The sequence below is a fragment of the Aythya fuligula genome, chromosome 2 (assembly GCF_009819795.1).
Source record: "Aythya fuligula isolate bAytFul2 chromosome 2, bAytFul2.pri, whole genome shotgun sequence".
Classification (NCBI taxonomy): domain Eukaryota; kingdom Metazoa; phylum Chordata; class Aves; order Anseriformes; family Anatidae; genus Aythya; species Aythya fuligula.
In genome coordinates, this window is record NC_045560.1 from 63,030,310 (window position 1) to 63,045,285 (window position 14,976).

At 42.7% G+C, this 14,976-nt stretch overlaps 1 protein-coding gene across 1 annotated transcript in view; it reads right to left on the reverse strand.

The window, feature by feature from the left end:
* Window positions 1-14,976, reverse strand: part of AOAH (acyloxyacyl hydrolase) — a 73,436-nt gene that overhangs the window by 35,307 nt on the left and 23,153 nt on the right. The window contains 7 exon segments of the mRNA XM_032181071.1: window positions 1,850-1,944; window positions 3,068-3,116; window positions 3,559-3,607; window positions 4,233-4,303; window positions 4,788-4,848; window positions 6,004-6,074; window positions 11,364-11,423. Of these exon segments, the coding sequence (XP_032036962.1) occupies window positions 1,850-1,944; window positions 3,068-3,116; window positions 3,559-3,607; window positions 4,233-4,303; window positions 4,788-4,848; window positions 6,004-6,074; window positions 11,364-11,423 (456 nt within the window).

The following is a 14,976-nucleotide window of genomic DNA, read 5'->3' on the forward strand; positions in this document are numbered from 1 at the left end:
AAGCCCCTTCCAATGTCTGACCACCATTTCTGTGAAGAAATTCTTTCTGACATCTAATCTAAACCTCCCTTGACATGACTTGAGGCACCCTTCCTGTGGGGAAAAAAAAACAACACTTCTTTTCCAGATGGCACTTGCTCTTCCCAGCAAGCCAGCCAACTGGATTTTAATACTGAGATAAGTTTTTGGATTTTGCAAAGAGAGAGCCACACAAGTTGCTCAATGTCCATCAGATTGTAACAACGGGCACCAAAACCCACTTTGTGATCTGCTCTCCAGCTCCAGACCTCGAAGCTTCTGGCTCTGCATGCCATGACCAGCTCTCGGTCCATACAACTAGTGGACCAGCAAGAAAAGATGAGCAAGTTTCAAGGAAGAGAAATGCTTTCTAAACCCTCATATATGTGATAATAAAATGCTGACTAGTCTGAAATTATTTTTGCCTACGTGGCTCTACCACCGGTGTTACTGCCAGAATCATCATCACCATCAGTGTTATTACCGTCTTTATTAGACAAGATAATATCAATTACCATTAGTGCTAATTTATTATGCTCATCATCAGCTCTGTCATCAGTGTCATTCATCTCATCATTGCTCATAAATGTATAACAAAGAAAAACAACTGCTAATTGGCAATATTTAAATCAGCTCAGCTCTGGGAGCAAAAGAAGGAGAATGCATGAAACTCTCAAACCTCCAAAAGCACCATCACTTGCTGAAATTTTGGAATAAGGATTGTTTTCATGAAATTTTCAAGATCACTTTTCCACAGAGGCCAATGGAGGAGTAGCAGGTGTTCCCCAGGGATAACGGGCAGAGGCAATCTGCTCATCCATGCAACAGGGCCCTCATACAGGGAAAGACTGTTGGGAATTGGCATACAGGACGTGGACATGTGCCCGTGGAACAATTGTTCCATTTGAGCTTGCTTTAAGCAACCCGGGGTAGGCCTTAGAAAATCTCAGGGCCTGCTGTAGCTGAGCAAACCAAGCTACCAGAGTAACTGTGAGAAGCTCCCACGGTAATGACTCTCACATCGCCCAATTAAGGAACTCAGAAAAATACTGTTACCAGCAGCTGGCTTCAAGGACAAGGTCTATGTGACTGCTAATCACATGGGGGTTGTTTTCTTGCAGGTGGGGTTGTTTTCTTGTAACTGTTTGTCTGAGTGCTTTTGACCAATGATCTTGTGTGAGACACTGTCCGCCCCTGTTAAGTTCACTATAAAAGATAGGCTATTCGGGCAATAAAATGGAGCTTGCTGATCACTCATATTGAGTGCGCTTGTCTTCCTTCCGTCGACAACAAATGTCCTCGCAACAAAAGACAACACAGTCCTCCCTGGCCAGGGAGCCACACCAGCTCTGGGTAGTGGGGCTCGTGGGAGTGAACAGCAACAAAGGACGGGAGCATGCCTGTGAATTTCTCTCTCCCCCTTCCAATTACTCTTTGCTTGAATGATCTTTTCTCCTGTTATATCATTCACATCAGTGACCTGCAACAGCTGAATCTCAGCGTAATTCACAGCCAGGCACATTTTGTTGAAATAGAAAGTGTTGGAATACTGTCCATAGACGTCACTGTGCTGGTGATACTCTACAGTTGTTACAGAAACCATTTCCTTTAGGACAAGTCTATTGCAAACCCGTGTGACCCCCACACCTCTGCAGACATATTTGTGCAACAAGCCTCAGAGCCTGCATGCTTGAGTTCCCCATCCTATTTCATATATGCCAATGATGAGGGAAAACAGCCCCGAACACGTATTTCAAAACCAGACGCCTCGATCCGTGGCAGAGGGGAGAAAGCAAGCAGCAGTTTTGACAAACTGGGTGCAATTTCTCACCGCTGACATCTGCGTGACGGTCATCCACTCAGGGGGGATGTGGAAATGCGCACCGGCTGAGTCTCCCAACAGCACAACACCTCGTGAGTCCGCACCTAATAAACACACTTGATTAATGGCATGAAATGGCCCTGGCAGGTATAGCACCCCTATAAGCACAATGAGGCAGAGCATGGAGAGCAGTGCTTGAAGAGCAGCAGCAGTAGCAGCTGATGGAGTCTGAGTACACCACCCTTTGTATGGCCAAAATGTTCAAGCCCTGCAATGGGATTTTCACACCACCTGCAGGAAAAAAAAAAAAAAAAAAAAAAAAAAAGGAAAAAAAACCACCACAAAAAAAAAGGCAACCCTAGGGCAACACCTGGGTACCCTGGGTACTGGGCATGAATACATGAATAGCAGGGAGAGAACTTGCTAATCAGAAAAAAAATCTTCGTTGTTCTCAAGGATGTTATTTCAGCACAGGCTCTGCTGTTCAGCCAACGTTTATTTTTACTACCCATAGAATATGTATGAAAAATACTTAAACATTTAGTTAAATGGGATTACTCAGGAAAGCACTCAGAGCTCTTTATAGCAGGACTTGGTGGTGGATGCACTACTCACACAAGCATTTCTGCTGGAACAATCTGGCAGTTTGGTAATTATGTATATATTATATATATATAATCAAACTTCTTCATAAATTTGAAGATCGCCTTTCACTGAAAAAAGTTGGAAAGGCTTGCCAGGCAATGACTCACGTTCAGGGCTTTGGTGCAAATGTCAGGCAAGGTGAGCAGCCAGTGGTGGTTTAGTGAGGGTGTTCTTTGTGTGCATGCACACTCCCACACACCCACACTGCTGTCTGGGAGATAAGGTTAGCAGAAGCACTGCTGTGGGTCCACCTGGGCACACATGAACACCCAACTGCTTCCTCAGTTGGGCTCAGTCAGAGGCAATGACTCCATTTGCTGGTGTCCCTGATCTATGTATTTCAACATAATAACCACACTAGCTTTTAACAGAACATTACCAGCAGCCTGTGCTGTTCACAGGTTCTTTCTGCCCATCTTCAAGATTAAACAAGAAAAAAGGATGTGTGCTATTTTCCTTTCTCATAAAGTTGTGAAACCCATTTTCTTTCCCCTACATTGGTAATGACCATGCAAATACTAAAATATTTATGAAATGAATACAAAATACAAATTGCTTCTTGCACTGACTGTAAAGATTCACCTTTGCAGAATTTCTTCTCGTAGGGAATTCCATCCTTTGGATCCACGCCCTGTTGGAGGAAAGAAAAGGCAGATGAAAGTCTCTATCAAGTGCCTGAAAAATGCTAGTGCAAAACAGAGACTGAGAAGTTATGTCTTGAATGTTTGCCTGTAGGAAGCATTGCATCATAATAGCGACACTTTCCATTAACTTATTCTAATAAGTGTGTATACATTTTAATTATAATAGCTATAATTTAAATAATCATAAACATCAATAAACAATCTCTCATATCTGCTTACTCTGTTTCCTTATAGTTTAATAAATACAGTTTTATTACTTGGAATATCCAAGACAGTAAATACATGGAATAATCCAAATCAGTTGATAAACCAGAATAATAAAAAATCCACCCATTTATGGACTAATTCAAAAGGAGGGGAAAAAAAAAAAAAAAAAAAAAAAAAAAGGTAATCAGGAAAGAATTTGAAAAGGCAACTTCTTTTACTTACCCATATGCCATTGCAGTTAGAGTCACTTTTCACATCCCAATTATCAGGACTAAAACAGAGTTACAAAAGGTATACAGTGTTACAGAAAATAAAGAAAAAAGAGGCTTTGAAGGAAATCAGATCATTTGTGCCATTTTCTATGGAGAATGGCAAATAATTAGAAATTCCTTTCTGCACAGAATGGTGTTTATTTTCCATTTGAGTCCAGGAGAGGTAATTTTTCTTGCAAAATGAAATAATCATTTGAAGTCAGTACAGGAGGATGTCAAATGCAACTTACCCATTCAGTTTGCATTTCCACTTTGGAGAAGTGAATGGGGACGACTTTTGCAGAAGACCTGTCCTTTTTTCCCACCCTTTTCCTTCTTTTTGATTTTTTGTTGAAATTCACCAAACCCCTGACTCCAAATTCATGAGGGCTGGAGCACAGCCTCCCTCTTGGTGCTGATGACAAGCATGGTACGCACAAAACACATCAGATTTTCACCCCTCAGGCTAATACACTCCCATCCCTGGTCTCAACCATCCCCTCTCATCTCCATCACAGTGAAATTAAGCACAAAGCAGTGGTGTCCCCTCCCAGAGTTTTGCCAAAAACAAATATGGAACTCATTCTTCACAATGCCACAAGTATTAGAAATAATTAAATTATTTAAAATATTTAAAAGCTTTACCGTCTGCCAGGATACACGGTTGTGTTTCTGTCATCGCAGTCTCTGCCTCGCCAGTGATAGCCCCGCAATGTCTAAAAGCCAGGAGAAGCACACAAATAGGATGGTCGTTGTTACCCTGGCACTTTGAATTTAAGATATGTAAAATGAAAATCTAACTCAAGGTGCAGGAATAAAGCCCACTAAATGGGTTGTATTCCAGAACCTAAGCTTTAAAAAATGACACCTTGCGCACTTTGGTGCTAAAATAAAACAAACTGGCAATTTTCTTATATATTCTTTTTAACTTGATGTTACTTTACCTCGTTCAAATTCAATAAACAGACCACTTTGCAGCAGAGCAATTTGCTTTTGCAGGGAGCCCAGCTTTGTGTGTACATCTCCCCAAATGACATAAATGAATGATTTTTTTTCATCCAGAAAAAAAAAAGAGGAAAAAACTCTTTAGATTTCACTCATTTTCACATGAATGAATAAGGCTTTGCAGAAAGTAGGAGGAATCTCATATACATTCTCATTATCAAGGGATTATTGTACCAAAGGAAAGGCTTTGCTTACTGGGAAAGTACTAAATTTATCTCCATCAAAATCTTCAAAAGGTAGTTTGTTTCTTATGACACTGCAAAAACAAAAACAACAAACACTGTGTTAACAGATGGAAGAAAACCTATTCAGGAAAAAAAAAAAAAAAAAAAAAAGTGTTCAGAATAGATGATAGCTTCCATGCTCTTCACAGCTCCACATTCAGTTTTAGTTCCGTGCTTGTACCTCAGCAAAGCGATTCTGCCCAAAGGAGCAAATCCAGATTTCTTTCAATATCTGCTGAGTGAGCACCAGAGGAGAAGCTGATGGACTCCTGTGTAGCTGCGATATTGAATCCTCAGTGTCTAGAACAAGCTGGGGCATCAAATCTGCAGTAAAAGTAACTATCACTTTTGGACATAAATACCAAACTCAGCCTGGCACATCTTGCAATCTGCTAGATATGTAGTATTAACAGAAGTCTTCTACCTGGGAAAGAACTGCAGAATGGGGTTTTATGATGATGGAAGCCTTCTTCTCTTACAAATAAATGGCTTACACTCATTCTGATATGTATCCTTCATCTCCTTACGCCATCTCTCTTCTGTTGTGACAGGCCTAGAAGACTTGCCATTTGCATACCAAGTTGCACAAACAAATGCTTATATTGTCAGGTAAAAAATATGCTTTAGGAGAAATAACCCAGATGATGTCCTTGGCCCTTCTTCGAAACTCTGACTCTAAGCTAGCAGTGACATGAAGCTGTTCTTATTTCATATTAATTGGTATTCCTCACAGAGTTATGTAGCTGCTGCTTGCCCTCAGCTCAGTAGAGTATGGCTTTTGGTGTTGAGCTGTGGGCAGCACAACTTGGTGAATAACACAACGGAGACATTTCTGTGACTCAAGAAGTCTCAGGAGAAAAACAGCTCACACTTGGAGATGTGGTATCTTTGTGTGTATGAAGTGAGGGCTCAAACCTACATAAGAGTATATTTGTACTCTCAGAACTGCTAACTATATGTATGCAAATATTTTAAGTATTGCAAAAGCACAGGGATCTCTCCAAGCACTCTCACCTGCCTGAACCCTCTGCAAGCCCCCTTTGTACTGCCTGGACAGTGGTCATGTGAAGAAGGAAAGAAACAGCAGTAAAGCATAGGGAGATTTGTTAAGCTGAGAATTTTCTTTTTGAAAGAAAGGAATGTACCATACTCTGTTATTGGTTGAGGACTGAAAACTTTATACGTACTATTTAATCTTCTCACATAGGTTAGCCAGAAGAGGAAAGGCACATAGATTTGAGAACCTCGTGGTGCTTTTCTGGAGGGGAAGAAGATAAAAGATGAATACATTAGTTCATAGAGGCCGCATGGCTTCGGATATTGTAACAGCCAAATTCAGAGCTACATCATGTTTTCTGCCTAATAACATCTGAAAACACAAAAAACTCCACTAAAGATGCTACATGCCAGAGGATTTGAGGATTTAGATGTGACACAGCAGTCAACTTTGGGATTTCAACTGAACATTTCACAAACCAACAACGCTTATTTTCAGAAAGCTGTAAAGCTAAACAGAAGAAGCTCTCACGAAGCTGTCTCCTGTCATGTACCAAAGTTACTTTTGTCACCTCTCATAAAAACCGCAGTTCTCATGTTGGATAAACACAACAGTGTCTGACACTTAGTGCAGAACTAGTGAATGGGAGCACACATTGAGGCTAAAAGGCTGGTTTCTGCACACTTGGTGGGGAGCTTTGGATAAGCCAAAACTCAAAAGTAACCCCAAAAAGGGGAGAAATAGGAGGATCCAGTGTTTGCATAGAATGTCCTTGATTTTTCATGAGATTTTTTTACTTGGGAATCTCATAACTAACTTTTATCTTGGCCAGCCCTGCAAGCTGTAAAAGGCAGCTGCTGCAGGATAAACTCTTTCATCATTAGTACACCATAACTGTGGGCCAATCCAGGAAGCTTCAGGAGAGAGAGACCTTCCTAGTTAATTCTCAGGTTACAGAACACCGTGCTGCATTGGAGATCAACCCCACAAACGTGCTGCTAATGTGGTTTCATAAGTTCAGGTAGTCTTTAAACACCAAGTGTTCAGGTGGCCAATAAATACAGAGGGATAGTCAGTGCACAGTCTAATTAACTGTACTCACTAAGGCTGTATTCAGCATGTAAATATGATACAGTTGAGCAGATGGACATACTCATTACTTTATGCAAAGGAGGGTAATTATTTATATTGCCATAGCACTTCTATCCTTGGGCCAATCCCTTGTGTTACACACTTTGCATACAGAAGAAAAGTAAGATGGTTCTTGTGCTAATGAGATTACAACCCAAATCTAACATAAAACAGAACATAAGTGTTGGATACAACTCAGAAGAGGACACTGAAAGACTGTTAATTGCCATGAGGGGCAGTAACATCAGCATATAAAGTTCTGAATGATGGAGGGCTCTGAGGTGTCACTGCAGGGCAGAGGCAGTGCTGCAGCGGTGGTCAGGGCACCGCCCTGCAGCTCCAGCAAAGGCAGGAAGGTGTTCGCTTGGATAGGCAACAAGGAGTGTTGGAGATGAGAGTCCCACTCTGTTCAGAGCAGGAAGAAAAAAGGAGGACTCAGGGGAGCCAAGAGACAAGAAACCTGCAGAAAACCCCAGCTAACTCTCCTCAGCTCTGTCAAACTCAAATGACATGGGGAGACAGTGGCAGGATGAGGGGGGAATGGTTTTATACTAAAAAGAAGGAAGATTTAGGTTAGATGCTGGTTGGAAATCCTTTACTCAGAGGGTGGTGAGGCACTAGCACAGGTTGCCCAGAGAAGCTGTGGATGCCCCATCCCTGGTGTTCAAGGCCAGGCTGGATGAGGTCTTGGGCAAGAGGAATGCAGCCCTTCACTTCACACTTGGTCCTCCCTCTGCAAATATCATGCTTTTACCTTGCCACCACATTGTTTGCCATCTAACCAACCACATAGCTTAGTGGCATGATTTTAGTGGAGGTTTTAATTCCGTCTCTTCTACTGTGCAATGACAGTGCCCAGGTGTGGAGGTTGTACGTGCCTATGCACATATGGCCAGGTAGGCAGTGACTGGGAGGCACAAAAGCAGGACGCCAGTTTTCTCAAAGTGCTTTGCAAACCAAACCTCTGTACACCTTCCTGGAAAGAAGAAAGAAAGCACTTCCCCCACTTCCTCCATGTAGGACTAATCCCAGGGCTGCCTAGAAAAACACTAGAGGCTCTTAAAGCTTTCCATCATGTTAAGATTTGCGCTGTCTTCATTTGAGCTGTTGGCTTCTCACTTCAGCCTAAATCACAGCAAGCAAAGTCTTTGAAGTTAAGTCATCCAGAGCCGAAACTCTGCCAGAAATACAAACTACACAGCTTCCAAGAAATAAATTAATAAAGCAGACCTCCTTTTATTCTGCTCTCAGGCTTCACTTAAAGTTTACCCTTCGCTGTAAGTAGAATAAAACCTTTCCTGCCTTTTTCTCAGCTAGTCATGAAAACTGCTGCCAACTAGAGCTCTATTAGCTTCAAACGGAGACAATCCTGCAGCCCCAGCAGACTGCCCAGCTTTGGCATGATGGTGTCCTGGGAGAAGTATGGGCTATGCTGAACTGGGCTTTGAGGACTAGCTGCAGAAGTTGTCTGCAGCAGCTGCTGGGTCCCCAGCCTTTGCGTCCTCACAGTAAGCAGGGCGTAACTCTTTGACTCTGCTTACATGGCCTTAAAAGGCAGCAAAGGAGCACAGGGATAATTTTTGTGTGCACATGTAAGAGAGAAGAGCACAGGCGAGCAGACATTCCTAGCCAAGCCATGCTAAAATTGCAGAACATGTCTTAGGGAAGAGGCAGGCTACTTTCTTTGAGTAGCCTGAGTGGGTGAGCAAGAGGCTGGTTCATGATCTGATCTGCCTTACAATTCTCTTTTGGCTCCCTCTGTGGCTTCCCACTTCTCTTGCTGCAGAGGCATGAGTTACAGGCAACATGTAGTCACTACAGGACTGTACGCATGGAGCTTACTCTCATTAAATGCTAATGCCACAACTCTTCTGCCTGAAGTATTTTTTTCTCTGTTGTTGCTGAAATATTCCTCTTCGTGTCTTCTCCATCCATAAGAAAAGTTAGTGCTGGAGGTGCTTACAGTGATTGATAACACAACTTTTTTTCAATACCTACTAGCATTCCATAATGACATTTCAGTAATTATTTTAATTGGTTTTATATATATATAAAAAAAAAAAAAGCCCCTGATGTTTGTTGGTATTTGTTTTAAAGCAGCCAGATGGCTTACTACATTTAATGAATGGAGATACTTATTAGATATTTGGATTGTAGCCTTTTTTAACAGAACTCTACATCTGGCAAATACCTTTTCTTTTTCCCAGACCTACAATGTTCTTAAGAAATGCCCAGTAAATACGATGGCCCTGGCAACCAGGCTGACCTCCCATCCTCCTTGCCAACAGCCATAATCACTTCTGTTTTATGCACACCTGCATACAGCTGCCAAGCAGAGCTGGGGACAGTTAGCTTGCAAGAAATTTTCCAGAAAGCTGGAGGGTCCTTTCCCCAAACACATCACAGTACAAAAGAACCCAGAACAGTGGCTGTGGGAAGAATGCACAGATATAACTTGTTGCCCTCCAACATGGGCCAAAGCTCAAAAGAGACCCAGTGAATGCTTTTCTACCTTCTCTGGCCTGGATGCAGAGATGTCCTACCACAGGCAGGGGGTTCTCGGATCCTCCAGCTTTCATTACACGTTGCCATTCTAGGCTATGGGGCTTATGCAGGGCAATACACACTGTGCTCTCCTGGTGACATTCCTTTCTGCTTCTTACTACATTGCTTTTCTGGGTTTCAGATGAAATTAACTTCAACCCAGGTGAAAGGGAAGCTGCAAGAGACACTTATGCCCTTAGTGTTATTTTAAGTTTTCTAGCTTTTAAATGTGTTTCTAAAAGGATCATTTCAAGAAACACACTAGGAATAACTGCAGGAGAAGCCCAAGCAATGACATGCTATTTGTTTTAATCTGAACTGACCTCATATTGTGCAGTTATGTAGGCTTAGAAATACACTGAAGCCCAGCTCCGCCACACTGTATTTAGCCAGGGCACAGCTTGCTCATCCTTCCTGCTGGTAACAGGCAAGTAGAAGCTGAAAGAGGCCAAGGGCACAGCAACAGAGAACAAGGAGGCACAGAGGCATTGCGGAGCAGCTTTGAGGACACAGGAGAGCGTTAGCAAGTTGGAAGAGACCCCATTGTGCCAAGAACTAATACCAACCTACCTTGGAAAGCCCAAAGGACATGGTATGGATGGCCCATGGAGGCCAGCCACAGCCTGCCACACGATGAATGCAGCCTGGCATGCCAAGGGTAGAAAAGAGAAGGGATCGCCCTCCTGATTCCAGCTTGTGGAGCGCATGCAAAGGAGGTAAGGAGCCTTGCATCCTGGGAAGCCGCAGTTGCACATCGATCCCTCTCCATCCCCACACCTGTGCCCAGGCTCAGTCCGACAGCGAGGTCCTCCTTGACTCAGTGTCACTGAGTGCTGTAGGCATTAGCACACGGACTTGGGAAGGGGATTAGGAATGGCATGTAATTTGAGTGGAAATCTCAAGCCATCAGAAGCACAGCACCAAACAGGAAGGAAAATGAATAAGATCCTGCTGTTTGCTGTTCTGCAGGAACTGAGACCCATCTCTCCAGTGCATTGTTTATTTCCCTGGCATCACAATTTGGCAATTGCCCGAAGGCTAATTAGGCACCTCAATTTTCATTTTTTGTGAGTAGCATCACAGTGAGGGTTCAGGAAGAAGCAACATCAATAATTTCTTCACAGAGAACAAAAAACATTTGTTCTAGGTTAAGTGCATGAAGACAACTGGAAGCAAACTTTCATAAATTAGAATAAAAGCTGCTCTTCTCTTCTCTGCCACTGAGAAGAGATCTACTATAATCTGCAAAACTGACGGAGGCAGAAAATTTCCAATCCCAGCTTTCAAGTTTAGAGGCACAGAAAGGAAAAACTAAGTAGAATTTGCATTTAGGCCATTGCCTGAATTTCAGACAACTCCAAAGAGCACTCACTGTGCTCTGAGGCAGCAAGGCAGCTCACGAGACTTCCCCCTACAAATGGCCACAAGGGCAAGGCAGGGATAGCAAAGGGGAAGCTTGAAATGAGGAGGAGCTGAGGCTCAGCAATGATAAACACTGACAGAAGTTTGAAGGAAGGATGCATCTCTGGGAGTAAGGTCACAGCACAAGGCTGAGTGGAAAATACCTAACTTTGAAAAAAAAATCTAAACAAAATGTGTATATGCTTGTATTTTTCACAAGTGAGTGTCTCAGTGCGGAGCTGCACTATGGAGCCAACAGATGCAATGTCCTCAGCTGCTGCACAAATTTCCTCTCTGTAATCTCCCTCTCCTTCTTTCCAGTCTCACTTGATAGAGATGATCCTACACAAGCTAGGAGCAAGTCAGCATCCAATTCTATGATGATCAGATGGGTTCACAATTAGACAAAATAAGCAAGGACCTTGGTAAAATGCAAATACAGTGTAAAACACCCTAGTGCCATGGATTTCTTACCAGATCCTTGGAAGTCTTCAAAATCCTTTTTGCTTTCCATATTGCAGTACTCAGCCCCACCTAGGAAAGCAAGAAAAAAAAGAGAGAAAACAAAACAACAACAACAACAAAAAAACAACAAACAGATCAGCTTCACAGTATCTCAGCATTTTCTCCCCTTTTTTATTTTTATTAGTCACAGCACAAAAATGATGTATGAGTTCACAAACGCATCATCTTCTACTTTTTATTGGACTAACAATCAATTATCTGATCACCCAATATGAAAATCCATTGGCAAGAGTTCATTTATTTTGCTCCAGGGCATCATTTATTTCCTGAGGGATAGTCCAGATCAGGATATGAATTTCAGCTTTTAAATTGACTGCATCACGTGAGCTGTAGAAAACCAGCTTCTCCATGATTCCTGCAGAAAAGTAACCCATTCGTTAGATGGTCGGAAAAGGGTTATGTTTGTGTTGCCTTGCTGTGGTAGAGTATGGTCTTGCACGCATGGGGGCTATCCTCATCTGAGGTTCATCCCAGCAGAGAAACAGCCAGAGTGCAGGACAAGAAGGAATAACACCTGAAAGGCAAATCTCCTGGTTGGACTCTAGGAATGTCATCTCTTCATTCTGGGAATACCTGTCCTGGAGGGAAAGTACTTGCTGACAACAGCAAGAATTGCCTTGCTGCTGGGTCATGTAAAATTGCATTGAAGGACTGTTTTAGGATTCTTTCAAAATGAGGATAATTGCATTTAAACAGAAAGGAAGAATGGGAGGACTATTGAAAACAGGGCTAGAAAAGACCTTGGAAAGGCACCCTTGAAAATCGAACATCAGTTGGCCATTATGAGGCCACGGAACACAAAGACATCAGCTACCAGTGATAACTCAATTCCCCAAGCTCCCCCCCAGGTAACACATATCCTCCTCAAAGGAGGAGAGGAAATTTCTCGCAAAACACACCAACTGCAAGTGCAAGGGACAGCCAGGAACCTGCGGCCAGCAGGAAGATGGCCATGCCACGTACAGTGTGGCAGGGCTGTGGTTGAACGTGCACCATCTGATGGTTACCACAGCTGGGGACTGCCAAGCACTGAGAAACGTCCCTGGGGAGCAGCAGGGATACCACACTCATGAGGAAACCCTGTTAATATGACAGACAGCAGCTGGGTGCCCCAAGATGATCTCAGCTTGCAGATTTGTGTGCAAACTTCAGGCAAAAGCATTTGCTTTTGGTGAATTATCATCACCGTGCTTCCTCCTGCTGCTCCATTCTCCTTTTTGGACAACATTATTCCATCTCAATGATGATAGATCCCATATACTGCTCTGCTTTTATAAGGCTATCTTGGCAAACAGTAATATCTATGTAGACTTGGTCTGCATGAAGGCTACTGCCTTTTCCCTCAGCATTTAGCTGAAAGAAGGCTGAAAGTACCGCTCATTTACCCTCGTTCAGAAAAAAAGAACTGCTTTTGTTCTGTGGGCTTTGATGTTTGGTTTAAAAAAAAAAAATAATAATCAATTACTTCTGAAATTCTCTCAAATGGAAAGAAAAAAAAAAAACATACCGGTGTGTAACAAACATATTAGCACTTTGATTCTTATCAAAATGGTTAGTAAGGACAAAATGTTCTGTCAAAAGATGACCTCTTATCAGTTCCTCCTACAGCCCAGCCTACAGTATAAAGTACTAAAGTATTTTTAAAAGAAAGAGAATATCCCTTAAGTGACAGCACCTTAGTGAACAGCGTGCATGCCAGCTTGGAATATTAAAGCAGCATATATTTGCATTTCAAGTAACCATTATCAACATTTTTTACTGTGGATAAAATTTAGCATGTCATGATAATTGATGTAGGCAATCATCAAAGCAAATTAATTAAGTGAGAGATTCAAGGGTCAAAAATTTATGGTTAACAATAGAAAAGCATAAGGAAAAATAAGAACAAGCAGCAAGGAACACAGACTTCTAAATGCTTTATACATATGTAAACCATCTTTGTGTCTCTAGTCTTATAAAAATGTGGGTATGTCACAAATAATAGATGAGAGATGCTAGGAAGGAGCCAAGATAATGGTTTCTAGTTCCATCCCACTGGGCAAGTTCTGTCCCCAAAATCAAACGTATATCTTGCATTTGCAACAGTGTGTGCTGCCAGTTGCTGTCGTTTCTGCAATAAAAGACATTGATGCTCAGATGAGGAAACTGGCTTAAAATAGAATACAATGCATGAAAAGTTTCCAAGGAGGTAAGGCTCATCAAACCCTTTCTGCTGGGCAGGAAGGGAGAAATGTTTCCTGCTCTTGGCAGCAATGCATCAGCACACAGTTTAGACAGCTACAGCAATACAGTGCTGAGAAAGTGTAAGAGAAAGGACAGGACTGGGCTCCCAGGGCTCTGGCAGCTGATGGACATGGGTGTGTGGAGCCCAGAAATCAGCCAGCCCCATCCACCCAAATCAGCTCAGCCTGGCCAGCTGATTGCTGCCATAGTGCATAAGGTGGCCATGCCATGGATGAGGCTAGGATGTGGGGTGGTCACTGGGATTTCAGTCACTGCCTTCCTTTAATGCCCTCCACAGAGCCCTGGTATTCCCAGCTTTATTATTATTATTATTTGTAAACAGATCTATTCCTCATCATAAACAAGTACACAAAGCAACTTTAACTGTCTCTCATTTATCATCCTTGTTAGCCCGCTCTATCCTGGCTGGATAGGATAGCAGATATTTACAAAACATTCCAACAGTTCCCTTTCTAACTCCTTTTCATCATCTTTTTACCAGGAATAGGCATATCAAGGTACAAAAACATTGCAGAGCTCGTTAAGCAGCACCAGCAAAAATAGGATTTGTTCTATAGCTCCCACCTTTCATCCTGCAGAGGCTTTAAGGGGAATCATTACAATGGCATGGGACAGACAAACCAAATTACACATGCTCAGAAATCAAAATAGGGACCTTCTGTGCAAGCCCAGATCTAAAACATGCAAGGCTTGACTCTGAGCTTTCTCCTCCATGGAGAACTAATTTGATTTCCAGCCCTTTTAATCCACTTGTTTCTTTTAGACTTGGACTCTGTGTGTTCTGGGAGCAACATTTGGATTTATTTTTTCTCCTTGGCCTCTGCAAAACATAGAGCTGGCCTCCATGAGCAACACCTTGACCTCACACTCTTGCCTGCCATTCTCCTGCCCCAAACACTGGTTTCTTTCACGGAAGGTTAGGATTCTGGTGTTTTAGTTTTGCATTTCATTTTCTGCTAATGAATGAGAGCAGAGGCAATGGTGAGAGAAAAGTGAAAGGGGAGAAACAAGTGCTGCCTTCTTTAGCTTGCCTGTCAGATGTTTCTTCAGGGCTCAGTTCTGACTGCAGCAGAAACACTTCATGTTTCAGAAGGCTTTGCCTATCTCCAAAAAGGAGATCTGGCTTCCCAGGACCCTAGCCCACCTCCGAACATCTTGCTTTATGGCCTATGGCTGCAAAGCAAGGAAACAGGGCACAGAGACAAGATTTGCCTTTGGCTGGCAGCTTGGTCTCCTCAGGAACACAGAAGCACTCCCGCCCCACAGCTTGGTTCTGCTCCACCACCTGGTACATGGTTTGTGTTTTCACTCAAAAAGG